At 31.8% G+C, this 20,781-nt stretch overlaps 1 protein-coding gene across 5 annotated transcripts in view; it reads right to left on the reverse strand.

Annotated features, from left to right (window-relative positions):
- Positions 1 to 20,781, reverse strand: part of ttk (zinc finger and BTB domain-containing protein ttk) — a 91,343-nt gene that overhangs the window by 24,976 nt on the left and 45,586 nt on the right. The window contains exon 3 of one of the 5 annotated variants that reach the window (XM_072523301.1): positions 1,582 to 19,395. The exons of the other annotated variants lie outside the window; for them this stretch is intronic. Coding sequence (XP_072379402.1) covers positions 18,806 to 19,395 — 590 coding nt within the window. The 3' untranslated portion in view covers positions 1,582 to 18,805. Of the gene's footprint in view, positions 1 to 1,581; positions 19,396 to 20,781 lie in introns of those variants that run through there. 5 annotated transcript variants of the gene reach the window in all.

A 20,781-nucleotide genomic window follows, 5' to 3' on the forward strand; every position in this document is an offset into this window, starting at 1 on the left:
AGATGTACAGTTTATTAAATTAATTTTTTAAGGGTAATGTGCACTACTAAAGTAGAACTGAATAATAAACAAACTATTTTAGGATAAAATGCCTAAATGTAATATTTGTCCTAAAAAAATGATTACATTATTGAAAATGGCTATAAATACTGTGAAAATATTTGGAGGATAAAAAACGTACTAACAGGATCCTCATTTGGTATGCAAATTGCAAAATTGGAAGATTAAAACCGTCAAATGGGAACCTATTATTTATTATCTGAAATTATTCTTTAAAAACAGGCATTTCCAGGTCGATTTTCAAGACATTTTGCTCTTCTTTATAGATATGTTAATACAGTAATAGTAAGACATTTTTCACTAGGAATTTCCATCTCTTTCCCACTCCGTAATTATCTTACACTCTGTCAATTATCACACCCAAGAACATTTACAAAACGGTCTCCCATCGAAAAAATATTCTAATTGGTGTAGTGGCTGTGTGTAATATATCATAATAAATAACAAGTTTTTTTCTGTAGTGTTAAAAGTGGAAAGTTTTTCGAGATTTATTCCAGTTGAACATGGGACTAAATCTGTCTTATCTATAAACGAAAGAGTAATTTAGTTAAAGAATTTAGAGCACTTTAAATTCAAAAATATTGCAAAAAGCGTCAATGGGGTGAAAATTTGTTCAAAGATGACAGGCATTTGGAAAGTCGAAACATTTAGTGGCTGACATGTACATGAGAGAATGAAGAAAGCAAAATCAAGAAAGCGCAGAAAAAAATTTATCAACAAAGACGAATAACCCTACACAGAAATAAGAAGTAAAATTGTTCTATTATGCATATAGTATTATTATGTATTATTGTAATAACGCAATTTAGACTTTGGATAAAATTTTATGTAGGGTTAAAGAAAATATTTCTGAAATAAGAAGAGCTTTGTGAAATTCTTCAGATATGAAATTTTAGGTGAAAAAACATAACATTAAAGGTGACAAACAAAGCTTTACACAGTTAAGATATAACAGGATAAAAAAAAGTAAAATTTAACTATTACCCGTATCGTTAGCACAGATTCCAACTAATTCCGTAATTGCTTTGGGCAATACCACATACCATTCTAGAAAATCTGAAAAATTGCTATATTTGCTTGGAATTAACTACAAATAATTCAGTGAATTTAGAAAAAATAAATACTATTTAAATACTAGAAAATATGTTAAGAGTGTATAAAAAGGTTCCGAAGAAAACGAATGAATAGAATACAAAACTTAGGAACCTAGCAAACTGTGAGGACAATTCGGAATAAAATATTGAGAATACACTATGATTATTACTGAAGCATACCAGGTTTTAATGACAAGCAAACTAATAGTAGAAAGAGTGTCATTATATTGACTAATTAATTAATTACTTTTATAAAACTATTGAATCCGCAGATTGAAAAGTTAGATGTATTGTGAATTACAACTATAAAACTACCAACAATGTTGACGTTAATAATGATTATGTAATTTTGTCATATAAACATTGACCCCTATCAAATAAAATAGCATGCAGATGTACCGCTTGAAAAAAAAATAAAACAATTAAAAAATAGCAAACTTAAATTTTATTTATAAATCAACTAAAAAAATACAATCTACGTAGTAAACCCCTAGAATAATATACAAGGTAACTAAAAAGTGCAAATAAATATCTACTAACTAAAACATAAGTTTAAAAATAAAATACTAATATATCAATGAAATAAAATTGCATCAATTACCTTAAAGAGTACGCATCAGTTCAGCTTTAAAATAAAATCATTTTTTATTTAATAAACTAATAAAGGCAAGAATATTACCACTAGATAAAACAGGAAACTAATGTCAGTTCTTTTATTCAATATATAAACACAGTTCAGTACATAAAAAATCAAAAGTAAGTCACAGTGAATCAGTAGTAACGCTTGCCAAATTTGACTCGTCAATAAGTAATTATCAATGGAGTTGTTCTATTGTTAGAAGATAATATCTTTATATTATTATTATTTATGTTTTGAAGGCTCTTAATTAATTACTAATGTCTTCTGTGTCAGTATAATGTGTAGTATCAAAAACGATTATAAATTTATAAAGCAATGAAAGAGGTGCAGTTCAAATTCTGCTTTCTTTCAGATCTTTCTGATTAGGTAGTATATCAATTTAAAATTATTTAACGAGTCAAATAAGGCAAACATAGAATATTTATTTCCGATTAATCGAGATCCAATATAAAATTAAATGGTTGTATCAAATTAAAAAATATTTGAGAGTTATTTTCCAGATAAAAGTCTATTTTGGATGTTTCAAATCCGCTTAACACCTAAACACCGGCGATAAATTGATGTAGATGGCGGTTTTGAATTTTAGTTTTTTTGATCTATAGTATTTAATTCTTTTTAATTATATAGTACCGAGCAGAAGCTAATAATTTTTTAAGTGGTCAGTCTAATCTGGTTAGAAAGATATCACTGATCTAGCAATTTGTTTGAAGAACGTCCAAAATAGACACAGAGTATGCTTACGTAGTTATTAATAAAAATTAAGGCCTAACATTAGTATAGAGAAATTTGAATTATTAACAACAACTTGTTTATAGATTGTTCAAAACTATTTTAATTGCACATAACAATTTCATTGCTACAAAAAGGAACTCAAAAGAGAAGCTACCATCCCTATGAATAAATATATCATGTCCATCCCTATTATTAATTAATTCACACATTATTACGACCTACAAGAGTATTAACAACTAATTTATATATATATATATATATATATTTGAAAAAATAGACTTTCAAAAAAAGAAAATTAACTTTATAGGTTTAATACATTGTGTAAATGATGAAATATAAGTGAAATATTCCAATGTTTGAACATTGCATACTTGCCTCTGATAAATAAGAATAAGGTTTATAAAGTGAGTTGATAATATTTTTCCATATAGAGCTTACGTAGAAGATATATGATCAAAACATAGACAATGCACTGATTCTCTCGAAAGAATAAACAATATTGACATAAAAGTAGATACGAAAATAGTAGAAAGATAGGTGCACCACCAAATAAGGCTACAGTTTGTCAAACCTAGGAACGACTTTCGCGGAAGAGATTAAAGGAAGAATTCAGGCAGCAAACAGATGTATGTACAGCCTCCACAATACTATTAAATCTAAAAGCCTAGCACGAACATCAAAAATTAGAATATATAAAAGGGTGATTAGACCGGTGCTCATGTATGGGTGTGAGACGTGGACCCTGACCAAAGAAACTGAAAGAAAACTTAGATCTTTTGAGAGGAAAATCCTCCGAAGAATCTTTGGGCCTTATCACGACATTCATTGCAACCAATATCGAATGAGAACAAATGCTGAGGTCTAAGATGGGCTGGCCATGTCCATAGCCACCCTTATAACCGCCTTGCCAAGCTAATATGGGAGGAAGCCCCCACAGGAAGAAGGCCCTTAGGACGTCCACGAATGCGATGGAGAGACAATATATGGTCAGATCTAAGAACAATGGGGCTACCCACTGACCCAACTATTATGGATGACCGTTCAAGATGGAAGCAAGTTGTGCAGTCAGCCAAAACCCACCCCGGGTTGTAGTGATACGAGAAGAAGAAGAAGGAACGACTTTGAAAATCCTACAATCAGTACGCCCACTTGATGCGCAGTAAAATTACCGGAAATTATCTTAGTAAGAAAAGTAAGCTCGAGCTGTAAAGTACGTTTAAAAATCAAGTAGACGAATCCCGGCATTCATCCATTTCTTTTTCCTTGAATACTTTCTCTGTCTGCTTTCTGATGGATAAAATTTTGAAGTCGTTCCTAGCCTTGACAAATAATAACAAAAATTATAACAGTTTATACTCAAGTACGAAATCGTTGGAAGTAACTGTCATTTAAAATTCAGAAACAAATTTTTGAGAGTAGCCTAAAATATAAAAAAAATATCTGCTTTGTATGATTAAGGATGTTACACACTCTCTACTCATTAGAGAAACTAAAGGTCGAAAAAGAGTTGTAATAGATGAACTTGACAAAAATATAACTCCTACGAATAATCCATTGTTTCTACTTTAAAACGACATACCCACAATTAGTAAAATAAAATATAAAATGCCTACTTAATATCTATTCAGATATTGAAATAAACTGTATGGAAAATGCATTTACAAATGCATATAAGAAAAATTTTGAGAGAAAATTTGTTTGTTGTAAAAAGAAGAAATTGCTTTATAGGGGAGAAGGTTTTAGAGATAATACGTGAACATAGAAGGAATGAAGAATATGGTACTATACCGATGAAATATACGACTATGCTATACTACTCTATAAGACGTCATGTAAAATGAATAAATGTGAAGATAATCAAATAAAACAGGTAGATTTGTATATTGGAGCGAATAGAAACAAACAAAACAAAAGAGCTTAGACTCAAAATATTGTTAAAACTAATTATTTTAAATTATCTAAAAACTAGGCTTTGGAACTAGAAATGAAGCTGGAGATGATATGCTTGAATTACCGACATTAGATATGGTGATTGTTAAAACACTCTTTCAAAAGAGAGAAACACAACTTATTAAATGCAAAAGTAGACAAAATCACTTCCAAATAGGTTATTTCATGACAAAACCAGAAGATATACATGTATGTAAAGACTGCAGGGTAACAGTTAGTGAGACAGACAGTAAACCAACACCATAAGTTGCTTGTACTGGGCTTCGAAGTAAAAAGTGAAAATAAACCAAAACAGCAGAGAGGATCAAAAAAATCAAGTGGTGAATGTTAAGAGATGAGAAAAGTTTCAGGGCAAAAATAGTAGAAAAAATGGGTTAGAATATTGAAAGGATAATTCAATACAATTTGGAGGAAGATGACCACTATCGTTTAGACATACTGAAAGTAGAATGAAAGTAGAAGAATGAAGAAAAAATAAAAAAGAAGAGAAAATTATACAAACAGTGACAAGAAATTAGTTCGGACACAGATCATCAAAACTATACGGTGGCCAGAGAGGAAGCGAAAGTAGCAGTAGAAAAAGGTAAAAAATAAGCTATTTAAATATATCAAGATCAACTCGATACAAGGGAAGGAGAAACAAAGATACATAAAATAGCAAAACATAAAGCAAAGGAAACAGAAGATTTTAATCAGATTAGATGAATCCGAGATGAAAATAATAAAGTACTACTTCATAAAAAGGATGTCAAAAAGAAATGCAAAAAAGTACTTTGACTGTTTAAGTGAAGAATTTGACAGAAAACTAATAGAGTTAACGGGAACAGTAACAGAAATGGTCACCAAAATAACAAACGAAGAATTAGTCCAAGCACTTCAAAAAAATAAAGAAAGGAAAAGCAGTTGGACCAGATGATATTATGGAAGTCGGACAAATGCCAGCCAAATGGAGAAGCAGTATATGAGTATCTGTTTATAAAAACTAGGGAGATATCAACAATGTACAAACTACAATGCCATAAAACTACTAAGTCACACCATAAAAACATGGGAGGGAGTAATTGATAAACATATACGTAAAGAAACCGAAATATTTGATAATCAGTTTGGCTTTATGCAAGACAGCTGTAACTGTCACTTAAAATTCAGAAACAAGTTTTTGAGAGCAACCTAAAATATTGAGATGAATAAGGCAATTTGCCACAGATGAAAACATGAACGTCGGTTGCCAAGTTATCTATATGATCTAAAAATAATGTCTGGTATGTATGTTTGAGGATTTAACACACTCTCTACTCACAAGAGAAACTTAAGGTCGAAAAAGAATTGTAAGGCAGTTGATGTAAAGTACAGAAATAAGGAAACAAACGCTATGATATTCAATAAAAGCATATGATTGACTTATTCAAGAGATTACGTGGTGGGCACCCAATAAGAAAGGAGTCCCCAGTAAATATGTAAAGATTGTGAGAGACATGTATAACAGCTATTGTTAGGACAGTTGTAGGAGATTCTGATAAATTTCGTGTGAAAGTAGCATTGCACCAAGGCTCGGTGCTTAGTCCTTATTTATTCTCATTAGTGTTAAGTGTTGGATCAGATAACAGCGTAACTATAGGCTAACATTCCCTGATGCTTAATGTATGCTGACGATGTAGTGTTAGTAAGAAATAGTGAAAGCAACTTAGATCAAAAACTGAAAATAGTGGAGACAAGCTCTTGATGAAAAAGGTTTAAAACTTTGTAGGAAAAAAACAGCGTATCTGAAAAGTTTATTTAAAGATGAGGTTACTACAAATAAAATGGTATCTGTGGATGGTGGAAAGTAAAAGTTTTTAACATCTAGGATCGGTATTAGAGTAATGAGGAAATAGATGGAGATGCATGCAGTAGAATTAGGATTGAATGGATGAAATGGAAGAAAGCGAGTGGTGTGTTGTGCGACAGAAAAATTCTAATGAAGTTGAAGGGAAAATTCTCTAAAACAGACATTAGACCAGATATGATGTACCGAACTGAATGTTGGCAGTTCGAAAAGAGGGGAACAACGAATACATGTGGCGGAAATGAGAATGGTTACATGGAGTGATAAAAAAGGATAAAATTAGGAATGAATATACTAAAGGAGGGATGACATCATTTGATTCCAAAATGAAAGAGCCTAGGTTAAGACGGTTTGGTCATGTTCAACGTTGAGGCGTTATCACCCAATACGAAGAACTGATAGTTTATGAGTTCCTGAAAGGAGTAGGAGAGGAAGAACGAAGAAGACTTGGGTGAGACGGTTTGGCAAGGCATGTCGGTATTGGTATGGCCCAAGATAGAAACCTATGAAGAAATGTAATTCGGCAAGTCAAAAAGAATGATAATGGTGAATTTAAATACTCGTCAGAATAGATCTTAATGTGTCAATGCACCAATATCCTTTGGGAGGAGCATTACATAGCCTAGGGCAGCAGTCTAGCAGTTTTTTGCGAAAATGACAAACACGAAAGGTGTACATAATAATTGCTGTGTGGACCTAGTGTTATATGAGTCAAAATAAAGCTGAAAAAAAACACTTCGGGTGTTTCAAGATGTTTCTTTGAAGACTATAAGTCTTTAATTTCATGGGCCATTAGACAAATAGATTGAAAGCTTAAATAAAGTTAAGAATTAAGAGTCAACTAACAAAATCCGTAACAGAACGAATAATATATAATTTTTGATCTTTTGAAGAAAAGTTGAAAAACTTAAAATACCTATGCAAAAGACATCTAGATAGATGCAAATTGGAAATATTTAAATAGTTATTTTTCGCCATTTTCCAATGTATTTAAAGACTTTGATTATACAAAAATGTTAATGCTGTTATATTCACCTTGATAATATTAATATCATTAGTATCAATATCGTCAAAACTTTGAAGATATTTCAGATTATTTTGGAGGCACTATGTAGAGTATTGCAGCAAGGTACAAAGTATCTCTTTTATTGTCATAAAATAGAGACCTACAAAATATGCACATACATCTATATAATATTTAAATGTAAACTTATTTAAAAAACTCGCCTATTCAACTAATTTAGAAAATAGCACCAAATTGCAGCTATATTTTTTTATAAATAATTCAATAGTCATAAGATGTAAAAACTATTGTATATTAACCAATATATTAATCCACAACAAAACTCTGTAAAAATCAGATAAATAAACTTTTCATAAAACTGAAAATCAAAAATTGATCACTCTTAACAAGCAAGAAGAACCTCTGCCTTAGCGTATACACCGCGCACAGGTTCTTGCGGAAGCCCATAGTTTGTTGTGCAACAATACTTGTGCTGATGAATCCACAATGGATATCTACAGTAGCATAATTTTAAAAAAGGGGAATTTTCAATGAAACCAAAATGTTTGATATCTGTACAAAAAAATATGACCTATAGTCAGAAATTGTCCAATTGAACCTGTTACCCTTTTAAGTTATGCAGGCTACCTCACATAGGAATAAAGGCAAAATAATGATGATTTTTTAAGTTATGCAAAATAGCCTGATAGCATTTGTAAATTTTCTTTGGTAAGATTTTTGGATAGCAACTAAAATTTGAAGTTAACATACATACTGTTACGATCCCACACTATCATTTAAAGTCTACTTCTTGTTGTGCCACACGCTTAGCAGCATGTAGGTGTTTCGGGTGCAATTTTTTAATCAACTATTCTAAGGTTTTCCTCCTCAGCCAGCCGGAAAATGGACCCAGTATCTTCTACATCACATTAGCTTCGTACATTTGTATGCTAGAAATGTATTTTCATCCTGGACCTCTTGCCCGTAAGTATAGGTTTTTAACTCCTCATTGGTAACTCGGTCCATTCACGATAGTTTAAGTAGTCTTCAATTATATTTATTGATTTTACTTGTTTGCTTGATAGAGTGGATCCATATATATATTCAGGAATTCTACAGTATTCACTGCCTTCCCTCGCTTAACCGTTTCCATCTCTCTCTGTTGTCCCATTCTCCATCGTTTAGACCTCTCTTACTCATGGCGTCGTCTACTTCGTTCCTCCAGGATTTTCGGGGTCGTCCTCTTTTCCTCCTTCCTATGGGGCTCCATTCGGTTATTCTCTTTATCCATCTGCTGTCGCTAGTTCTTCTTACATGTCCATACCACTTTAGTCTTTTTTGTTCTATATATGTTAATATGTCTGTTTCTATTGATGTTCTTTGCTGTATTTCGTCATTACTTCTCCTATTCATTCTTGTTACTCTGCAGCATCTTCGAAGACATTCCATCTCTGTTGCTACTATCTTACTGCTGTTTTTCTTGTTTATGATCCAATTTTCAGCCCCATATGTCATAATACTTCGCACTAATGTTTTATAAATCCGTGTTTTTGTCTTCATATTTAGATGTTTATCCCACCATACTGAGTTAACTTGTCGGATTGCTGTTCTTGTTTGTCCTAATCTTTGTGTAATTTCTTCCTCTGTTGTTGCCTTTTTCGTGATTTTAAACCCCAAGTATTTGAATTTATCCTTTCCTTTGTTACGTTGTCATCAATCTGTAGATCTTCTATGTCTTCTTCACTTGTTGATCCACTAGAGTGGATCCAAGATTAAATTTCTCTACTCTTTCAATTTATTGATCGTCTATGAGAAGATGCGCTGCCTCGTGTTGCTACCAGCTGATGATCATAAATTTAGCCTTTTGGATGTTAATGTTAAAGTTTTATTCCTTTCCTGTATGATTAATACTTGCAACCAGCGATTGAAGATCTATCTTATCTGATATAACAGCTGTTGTCTGCGTAACAAAGATTGTTAATTAAAGACACCATTTAGTTTAATTACATGCTGCATGTTTTCTAAAGTAATTTGAAATGCTTGTCCAACGTATATGTTACAGAGCATTGGTGACAATATACAGCCCTGTCTTAACACATTCCAGTATTTGTACTGCGTGGATAATTTATTAATTTTAAGTTTGGCCACCTAGTTCCAATAGAATGATTTAATAATACGAATGTTTTTTCGTCGACACCTATACTATGTAGAATGGGCATAAGAAGACTATAGCGTACATTATCGAAAGTCTTTTGGTAGTCGATAAAATAAATTAATACAACTTTTCTCTGATCCTAGCATTTTTGTATCAGGACTTACAGAAAAAATAGTGCCTCTCTATTATCTAAGCCATTCTAAAAACCAAACGGCGATTCTCCACTAACCTTCTTCTTCTTCTTCTTTTTGCACCATAATCCTGGATGGGTCTTTGCCTGTCTGGCTATGTCCATCATTCACCTCTCTTGTGACCTTCTCCTCCATTGTCTTACTAACCTCTTCACTACAAAGCCTATGTATACATATTTATGTAACCATTTCATAATTGATAATTAATAGAGTATTATGAAAAAACGCAACTTCCTACACTTCATATTGAATGTTTTAAATTTTACCAGACATGCGCAAATCAAAGCCAAAGCACATCAAGCACCTCACAGCTGAGCAACAACGATTATCAAAATGATTCATGATCAATGTGTAAATTTTACTTCCTTTCGGAGTTGAATTCAGGGACGGAAACTTCTCTGATTAATTGACAATATAAAGTTATGTTTAAAATATTCCTTCTTGTTATAAAAAATAATAATTATAAATTATAATTATAAAAACTAAACAATGCATGTAATAATTGAAAAATATGTAACATTCAATAGGTATAAATCAAATAAAATCTAAAATCTACGATAATCACACTTTTAACAATACTAAGGTTAATAAAATATAACTATTTGCAATGAGTATCTAGTCATTTGCCATTGGTATACAGAATTTTACATTTGATACAAATATTCTAAATACATATAGATACCATAAAAAATAAGAACAAAACCTTTACCTAGAAGTATAAAGATCTATACAATGTTCGTCAACAAATCTGGATTAAGGCTTATTAAAAGGCAATACATATTTTCTAACACAGAAAATAGAATATTTTCACAAATATTTGTACTCCATACGTCGATCTTGTTTAAAAATATTTGAACATTTTTCTGTTCTTTGTAAATAAAGGAACTTATCTTTGGAAATTACAAAGACTTTAAACGATAGTCCATTTCTTTATTCTTCTATATCGATAGGTGCTATAAAGGCCGTCAGTAGATATCAAATTTCCAGAAACTTAGTATCAAACAGAATTCCCAAATTAATCAGTTTCCGTAACAGAATTTGTTTTGCTGGTGGTTGTCTAAATTTTTCCCGTAATACTGTAGCATAGACATATAATACAGGATAGTATGACTGCTGCAATGTAGTCGCGTTCCCCCAGTGTGACAGAGAAAACTGACCCATAGCAGGCCCTGCATCTATATCTAATGCGCAGGGTTTATCGACCACGTGACCTTCTTATTGGTCATTTAGGCCACGTGGTCGATAAACCTGGCAAATTAGAAAAAGATACATGGATTGTTTTGCTTTAGTTTTTATTGCCGCACTGGGAGAACGGGCTGGTATGGCAACGATCAGTCTATCTTGTATTATATGTCTATGTACGCTACTGTAGGTAAACTAATCTGTCAATACTGCAGTGAGAATATGTAAACCGTAAAAATCTAAGACTCAGTTTGTTAAAACAAGAGTCGCCTCTAAATCGCATGTAATATCCAAAAGAAGAACATATTACGTGATTTAGTTTAGAATGCATAATAAAATACCGTGCTTAGTAAAGCCAAGAATATTATACCGATCCCAGCTTATTGTGAAAACTAAGTCAAATACTGAGTGTTAAAAAGATATTATTATGCTGTCTGAACAGACGCGGTTTAAGGCTATTGTCAACGAATATAGACGCTCATAGAAGGCTTGTGGCTTATAGAAACGATATCCTCCGTTGTAAATGTAAGTAAATAAAGTTTGTAACTTTGTCGACAGAGGCGATGTAATCAAATTGTTTCCGACTTTCTTAAGAAATTCTAACAAGCAATGTGAAAACAAAGTTTGGTTGGTCGAGTGTTGTAATACTTTACACATAACTATAGCCACGAGAAGACCTCACGGGTAGCGTCACGAAATAGCGTTTCAATCCGTTTCTTCTTCTTCTTCAAGTGCCATCTCCGCGGCGGAGGTCGGCAATCATCATAGCTATTCGGACTTTTGAGACGGCTGCTCAATCCGTTTCTAGTGATCATATATTTAATCTAAGCAGATTTAAATTAAAAACTGCACGAAAAATCTTTTTATGACACCTCTCGTTTTAAAATAATTTCATATAAATACAATTATTATTTTTAAATATCTTATTTAGTTTATATAGTAAATAAAATTAACTATCAAATGATATTTATTTATATTTTTATTATTATTTAATATTTCCTCTAAATTTGAAATTTGATATTGAATTATTTTAATATAATTTGTTTAAAATATAAATAATAAATAAATAATAAAATTACTTTATTCAGTTTTAACCCAGATATGCCTGACATACAATAAATTGTACACCACAAATATCTTTTAACTTAATTATATATGAGAATTATATTTCTTGATAACAGCCTAAATACTTTCAGTAAGTAGTAATCAACCATAGGGCGTAGTTGTGAATTGCTGGCTTTGAAATATTTGGCGATCATTTTGTGATTAAAGTTTACAGTTTTTATAATATTGCTGAATTTAGAATAAGATTTGCGTAAGTAAATATTTGTTATATGTATGCAAAAAAATATGATTTTTGTGTTTACTTGTAGAAAATACTTTATATTTCCATTTAGATTTATAAATGGGATAAATTATTATTTTGTTACTAGCGTTAGGCCATTTGATTTTAGTGTACAAAATATTGTATGACAGGATAATACCATACTATTTATTTTTAGGGACTTTTCATTAGAGGATGCGCTTAGTACGTTAGAAGATGATGAAAATTTAGTAGCAAATGTAGATAGTATTACTTTGATGCCTCCAATAAATGCATGTGATGTTCTAACAGACGAAGACTCTGGTGATGAAGATACAATGTTGATGCATAATTTACCTGGGTCGCAATTACAAGCTTCTGCTGAAATAAATGTGCAAAATAATGACGGTGACGCATTATTATCCGATTCTCAAGATAATATTTCATTCCAGAGCAGGGAGAAAAAAGAACAGTTAAAGGGTCTAAGAAAAAAAATCTACCACTGGTTAAAAGAAGACATTCAGATGGAAGACCAATGTAGGAGTCCCCTTGAATGGTTTTTCCTTTTTTTATGAAGAACTTATACAGCTGATAACGTCAGAAACTAATCAATATGCTTCACAGAAGAATCGCCAACAAGAAGTTCGAGATTATGAAGTCAAGGCTTTGCTGTGAACTCTCATATTGAGTGGTTATGTGAACATTCCTCGCAGGAGAATGTTTTGGCAACGTGACAGAGATGTTAACAATCAACTTGTGACAGAAGCTCTTACGAGAAATTTGGCATGATAATTGGAATTTATCATGTCAAATTTTCATCTGACAGATAACTGTACCGTAGAACAAGGAGATAAGTTTGCAAAAGTCAGGCCTTTGTTTGTAAACTTGAATAAGAAGTTTATGAAGTACGAACTTTTAACGGCAATGCGTTCTGTAGATGAAGCAATGGTTCCGTACTTTGGAAGACATTCATGCAAACAATTTATACATGGTAAACCGCTCAGATACGGTTACAAATTATGGGTTGGCACATCGCGTCTTGGCTATATTTATTGGTTTGAACCATACCAAGGATCATCAACTAATATTAGTAAAATTTATACAGATTATGGAGTCGGAGCAAGTGTTTTATTGGAATATTCTGATGTGCTAAGAAAAAAATGGTCAAATGAAAAGTTCCATTTAGTTTTTGATAACTTTTTTACCTCTATTCTACTTATGGAAAAATTAACGGAAAAAAGCTTTTTAGCCACCGGCACTGTTAGAGAAAATCGTTTACCAGGAGTGCAATTACAAGATTCAAAAATTATGAAAAAAGAAAAGAGAGGGACATATCACTACAAAAAAATTGCTGATCAAAATATAATTGCAGTAAAATGGCATGACAATAATTTAGTAACGCTCTGTTCTAACTCCGCAGGACTTCAACCAATTCATCTTGTAAAGCGGTATTCACAGAAGGAGAAGAAGACGATCCAGGTATGAAACAAAATAGGCAATCTTCCTCTGTAACACTAGTAATATTTATCATTTTAGGTAGAACCCCATTTCACACATGAGTATAATGTAAACATGGGAGGAGTAGATCGTAGTGACCAAAATATTAGCCTTTACCGCATTTCTATTCGCGGAAAAAATGGCATGTTTCATTTATCAATCAATGCATTGATATGACTGTTCAAAATGGCTGGCAACTTCATCGTTTACATGGAGGAAAACTGGACCAGTTATTTAGAAGACGCATTGCAACATCTTTGTTAAAAACCTTCCTATTCTCGAGGTCGTCCATCAGCCAATGAAAACATTGAAATTCGCTATGACCGACTAGACCATTTGGTGATTCCACAGGAAAAACAAACTTGATGTGGTCTGCGCCACGATAGAGCAAAAAATGAGGTGTTCAAAACGCAACGTAGTCTTACATGTTAAATATTTTGTTTTATGTCATACTGAAACTTAATAGTTGCTTATATGCCTGGCGTATCATATTTTTAGTATTTTTTTTTACTTATTTATCATAAATATTTTGTTTTAACGATAAATATGTTTTTGTTACATTATATAAGGCGTAAGTTTGAAGAAAAATAATAAAAAATATTTTCAGGTAAGTTTTAGGCATATCTAGGTTAAAAATATTATATAAATGTTAAAAACAGAGAACATATTATGAAGCTGGCGCTAGTCTACTGTGTTACCTATTGTACCATCTTTTTTTTTTAATTTTGATCATACCATTTTATTATTATATTAGACTATTTTCATAATACATTAAAAATTAAAATAATATAAAAAATTCATAAATAGGTACACATAACATATTGATTTGTTTATAGACAACCATATCTAAATTTTAAATATCTTTTAGACATCAGATAACCAATATTGTCACGCACACAAAAAAAATCGCGCCAAAAATTCGTTGCTTTTCTAATTATGTATTAATTTCGCTAAAGCTATTATATATAAATAATTTGCTTCAAATAACCAATATTGTTAAAGCATGTAAAAACTTTTCGTTTTGGTTTCCATCGACTAGTCTAAGATTACATAATACATTCAGAAAACAATTAATTGTATTACAGTGTCGTAATAATATTAATTAATTAAAAGTGGTTACACTTTTATGTAAACTTTTATTAGCCGAATCAGAAGTAATAAATGATTTACGAAGTTTTTATTTATTTGTTATATAAATATATAAAATTTATGTTTATTTATATATTAAAACGATAATATTAAAAAATAGATTATTAGTTAAAAAAGAAATCAAGTGTTTGATACGAAACTCGATCCTACAAATAAAAACTACCAAACGAGCGTTTTGCCGCTCGCCCAAGCACATGAACTGAGTAAAAATTGTTTACTATTTGTATTGGGAAGTAACCTCAATTTCAGGTTAAAATTAACATCTCGATCATAGACATATAATACAAGATATACTGATCATTGCAATACCAGCCCGTTCTCCCAGTGCGACAGAGAAAACTGACGCAAAGCAGTCCCTGCAACTATTTCTAATTTGACAAGTTTATCGACCACGTCACCACGTAAATGACCAATGAGAAAGTCACGTGGTCGATAAATCAGGCCCATTAGACAGAGATGCAGGGGCTGCTTTGCATTAGTTTTCTCTATCGGGGGAACGCCACTGTATTACAGTAGTCAGTCTATCTTGTATTATATGTCTATGGTCATGATTCCGACTAAGTTTTTGTATTTTGGGAACGATTTCCGAAATGAAAATGGAAACGTCAAAATATACGTATTGTAGACTGAAATTGTGGTTAATTCCTAATAAAAATAGTAAAAAATATTAAAATGTCAGAAGAAAATAGCTTCAGGACAATAATGATTAAAAAATGATTATCAACGTCTCTATCGACCGGGCTCCAAAACTTGTTTGTTAAGGAGTAGCCTGATATGAGCCTCTGTATTCCACATTTTTGAACATTGCAAGTGGGAGAATAGGGAGACAAGCAATTAATACCTATTTCCCACGTCTTTCGACAACTTTCCCTATTTATGATTATTGGGCTTAATAGTGTTAATAGATTCGGTGTATGTAGATTTAGATTTGAAGCTTATATATTATCATTACGGGATTAGTACCATTAAACTACAGCACGTTGTTGTCGGTTGAACTCACCTGTTCATGACCTATCATTTACGTAAAGACAACCCTCTGTTTGTAGCCGTTAGGACCAATATTGATAAAAAAGATCGAAGTATTTTAAAAATATCTTAATTTTATCAGCCTTTTCTGGTTGGTTTTTATAACCGGCAAAAAATTCTATCAGATTATCTTTGGTTAATTCAATCTTGATTACTAATAATTTGGTTTTATAAACATTATACACTTCATTTTTGATGAAGTGCTTATTGCACAAAAAATAAATATATGTATATTTTTGTTTATTACTGTAAGGTCTAGTTAATATTCGTAAAAATAATTATTAATTATAGATATTGCGCTAAAAGTAGCCTAGGTGGTACTTAAAAGAGAAAGAATTGCCCCGTCCCCATACATCACCTTGTATGCACCGGCGCAAATAGTTGTAAAACGGCTCACATACCTGGGAGTACAGATAACTAAGGACGAGTGCGAGGAGAGGGAAATACGGAGAAGAATAATGTTTATTACAGAGCATATTTCTCTCTGTCGCAGGTGCAGGTGTTTGGAATCAAAAATACCTCTTGGAATATGGCGCAGAAACATGGATCATGACAGAAAAAAAAATAAACATTTTGAAAGATATCGAGGATATTGGGACCTATTTACGACATAGTATATGATACGTCCATATATGTGGGGGGTAACCATGAGTTATATCAGTATTACAAAGAACTGTCAATACCAAATGATGCAAACATACAAAGATTGCGTTTGACAGTTCAGAATGGATAACATAACGCCTAGTAGAACGCTTAGTGAAAGTATGGTGGGACGTCGGCCGGAAGTAAGACCAAGGAAGAGTTGGATAGACGAAGTGATAACCGACGCTAGAGGGTTATTGAGGGTGAATAACTGGAGATCAGCCGAAGAAGGGAATGCTTGGAAGCGGATGCTCGACATAAAGAGTTGAGTATGTACATCTACAAGACACCTTACCTATGAGTTGTATTATATTTCGTCCCTAATAAATATATATGTAGTTAGCCAACTTCTATAAAAACATTGAGTATTTACAACCACCTTTACTTTACAACTACTATTAACCTACCAAAGATGTCATTAATTGTAACAAAAATATACATATATTCAAAATACCGTTCCAAAAACTTAAGATATAGTTAATTTAATAACAATAATTATATAGAGATTTAATACATATGTTTAAAATATATACCTATTCAGTCTTGAGGCAGAATTTCTTGATTATAAAAATATCGTTATTTTTTTAAGTTCAAAGGCATGCATCGTTATTAGGCTATGATCACAGAAGTTTGGTATGTGTATGCAATTTTAGATAAAGAAGTTTCTATTCATGGAGCCATTTGGCTCAGTTTTTGATACTGGATAAAAAGATACTTCTGGATAACAGTGGCTCCTTGTGCAGTCTAAGATTAAAAATTGATATAAAAACTCACTCACCACAAATAACCCACGATAATTGTATAAATATATAAGTACTACATAGATCTGTTAAAAGATAAGTCCAAAACAGTAGCTTCTAGACTTATTACTTGTTCTAAACATGTTCAGTGTTCATCTACATTGAGTCTGTCGCCAGTCAGAAGTGGTAGTTCTTGCAAAATCTCAAAGGTTTTAGTTAATACGAAAGGCAAGTTCTGATATAAGTACATACAAATATCATCTAAAATGAATTCCCTAGTTTTGAAAATACCATTATATGAATATCGATACAGTTTTGCACCAGTTTTGACAGCACTTTCTACTCCGAATTCTACACTCATGTATATGTACTTACATAATAGTCTATTTTCAACTATCTCTTTAACTTGGTTATGTTGATTTTTTACTTTTCTCCAAATTTGCTTCGTCGCACCACAGAAGTGGCTAACCACCTGTTTAAGTATGTTTCCCAGTGCTCTCACTTACTAAAGAATACTCGTTTATTTGTTTGTTTTTTATTCTTTTTTACTCGTTATCTGCTTCCTGTATTCTGAACGATCTACATTTTAAATATTCTTCTTGTTTTCTTTGCATTTTCACCTCACTATCTATCTAAACCATGAGTTTTTATTAGGGTTTTCTTGTCTTTTTACTGGTCGATTTCCTAGTGCTTCCATAGATGCCATATCAATAGCGTTTTCTGGATTGGCGCACTATTTCATCTACAGTTTCGTATACTAATTTTGAGGAATATTTTATTATTTTTCTTCCCTCCAACAGTAAGAAACTCATTGAAAACAATTAAAAAATTGCACAATTGGGGTAGGTATACAATTGAAACGTCAAACTTTAAGATTTTGATTTTACATATATACAGATGATGGAATATCAAAAATAATCGGGAAATGGAAAATAATTGTAAATGATTATGTGCGTTTAAGAGTTGCCTTGACAAAAACAATTACGTGAGTAACTTATAAAATGGAAGAAATTTAGTTAAACTAAGAAATTCGGATGTCTAGTGCATCATTGCAAATGTCAGTTCTTGCACAACGAGAATACGCTTCGTATCCAATTATACAAATAAAAGAAGAACAAAATGTAAGACTTAAAGCATGCCAGATGTTTTAATTAAATGACAATGAGCATTACATTTTCGTAGATTCTAGAAAAAGTGTCGTCATTAAATAACACCCAATATTTTATATATTTTACACAAATAAGATTTTCAATAATTTTGTTCATACCAGGTGGCCTCATATCCTCAAGAATTTGACTAATGACTTAACTTTACCGTCGCTGCATGCACAAATAAAATTTTAAATCTGGTCGTGTCGCTAATTTTGTCGTTTTACTACAACGAGACACTGCAAATTTAAATAACACAAACAGTTGCGACGATAGTCTTAAACCTCATCGCTGTACTATGTAAAGTAGATGTAAAGCAAAATCTAGGAATTTAGATCAATGATTAACTATTCTCAAAAATAATTCAAATACAAAACGATTATCTTCTGTGATCAAAGCCTACATAAACCAACTATATATAATTGATTATCTATAAATACCACCCAGGAAAGTAGATTAGCACCACTATTAATAATCACTACACTTATTAATATAAGGCACTGTAACCTGTTTGTGTATAATTTTTAAATGAGCAACCATATTATCTTTTCTTGTGAACTCCTTTCCGCATAAAGGGCAAGAATAAGTCTTCACATCCATTTTATGTGAAGTCATGTAATGTCTGCAAAAGTTACTAATGTGGGTATAATTTCTGTCGCACACTGTGCATCTGTAGAGGTTATCTTTTTCTCTAACACAGAAATCCCGAGCTGATTTTTCATGATCTTTAGATTTCTTTGCAGAATTAAAAAGGTAATTTTTGTTGTAGTTAGTAGGATCATCTAAAACTATCTGATATTGAGCAAAATCGTCTAAGTCAATAATTCCCTTATTCCTATTTTTCTTTGGAGTGCCACTACTACTTGTACAATTTTCTATTGCAGCTTTGTCCGATGTTTCATCTGCATTTTCACAACTTGTCTGTATATCATTTTCAGTATCTTCTTCTATTTCGAGATCATCTGAATGCAACGAATCTTGATACGATATGTCTTGTACAGTTGAATTTATATATGCATTACTGTTAGTACTAATAGAGGTAGTTGTTTCTTTCACACCTGAAAAATATAAACAAGTCAAAATATGTTAATACTCCAACAAAACATGCAGAATGTATTGCATAAAATCAATAAAAATGTAATACATAGTTTGGAAATGTTTATCTACTAAAAACTCCTAATTCTAAAGACCGTAACGCATAGAAAGGTTTGCTGAGGGAGGCCATTGCTCGAATTGGGCTGCAGAGCCATGGGATGGAAGGACGTGCTAATTCGCAATCGGTGTCTTCAATTCATATTCTTTATGAATTTTGTTTCAAAACAACAACCGATTAAAGAAGGAAATAACCGTGTGTTTTATGTTTTAAAAAGCATTTCAAAACAAAATTTCTTAATTTACGTAGGTGTATCATAACCAAAGTTGCATATTTAGCGCCATGATTAAAACATAAAGACCATGAAGAATAAGGATCAGCATAGAAACTCATCAAAATACTCATCGAAAATCTGATAAATATCAATGGTAAATTAAATATCCCCAGTTTATTTCTTTTGTTGGAATATAATGACACTCAGTTTTTCCATCATTTAAATACATAATATTTTAAATAACTACAGCAGGTTCAAAAACAGCAATCTTTAATCTATTTAGGAAAAAAGAAAGCCGAAATATGTTAGAAGAGAATACAGAACTAGTGTAAATTTGGCCTCTCGCATTCATGACGAGTTCCTTGAACTTTAGGCGCCACATTCATGTTTATTACAAAGTAGGACCATTTACTGTGAAGAAGCATTGAGTATACCCCCTGTGCTTGTCGTTGGGCATTGTGCAATAATATTACAAACCTTAGGTATTGTATCTTTGTATCTAAAACACTGAACCTAAAAGAAAATTTTATTGAGTGTTTAAGGTCTAATGAATATTTTCACTGGATAAAATAATCGAAAGAATCAAAAGTATTAAAACTGCTTGAAACTTGTTTTATTGGGACACCAATGTTGGACTGTTGGACTGGAAGAAAAAAATCGCCAATACTGGAAGAGATTCATATAACACATTATATCTAACGTAAATGCACAAACGACTTGTCTTTTAATGATTCCAGTTTAACTGGATTTCCCTGTTTAAGACAAATTTCATCCACATAAGTTAAAAGTCAGTTATCGCATTTATATTTTAGGGTTGCAGGAAAAATTTATTTACAAGACTTTTGGGAAGGTTAAAGATACATACGTGCACTCATTGTGTCAATTACGTACCTCGTTAGCATATTATGAATATTTAATCTCTTTGATTGTATAAGTAAAACTATCGCAATAAAAAGTATTTGTTTCTAAATAGGGGTGATTGTATAAGTCATTCCTATTTAAAAATCCCAATAAGATCTTAATGGATATCTAACTTTGAATTAATGTCACAATTGGTTACACAGCTGATTTTTCTTC

Source organism: Diabrotica undecimpunctata, chromosome 2 (assembly GCF_040954645.1).
Source record: "Diabrotica undecimpunctata isolate CICGRU chromosome 2, icDiaUnde3, whole genome shotgun sequence".
NCBI classification, from domain to species: Eukaryota; Metazoa; Arthropoda; class Insecta; order Coleoptera; family Chrysomelidae; genus Diabrotica; species Diabrotica undecimpunctata.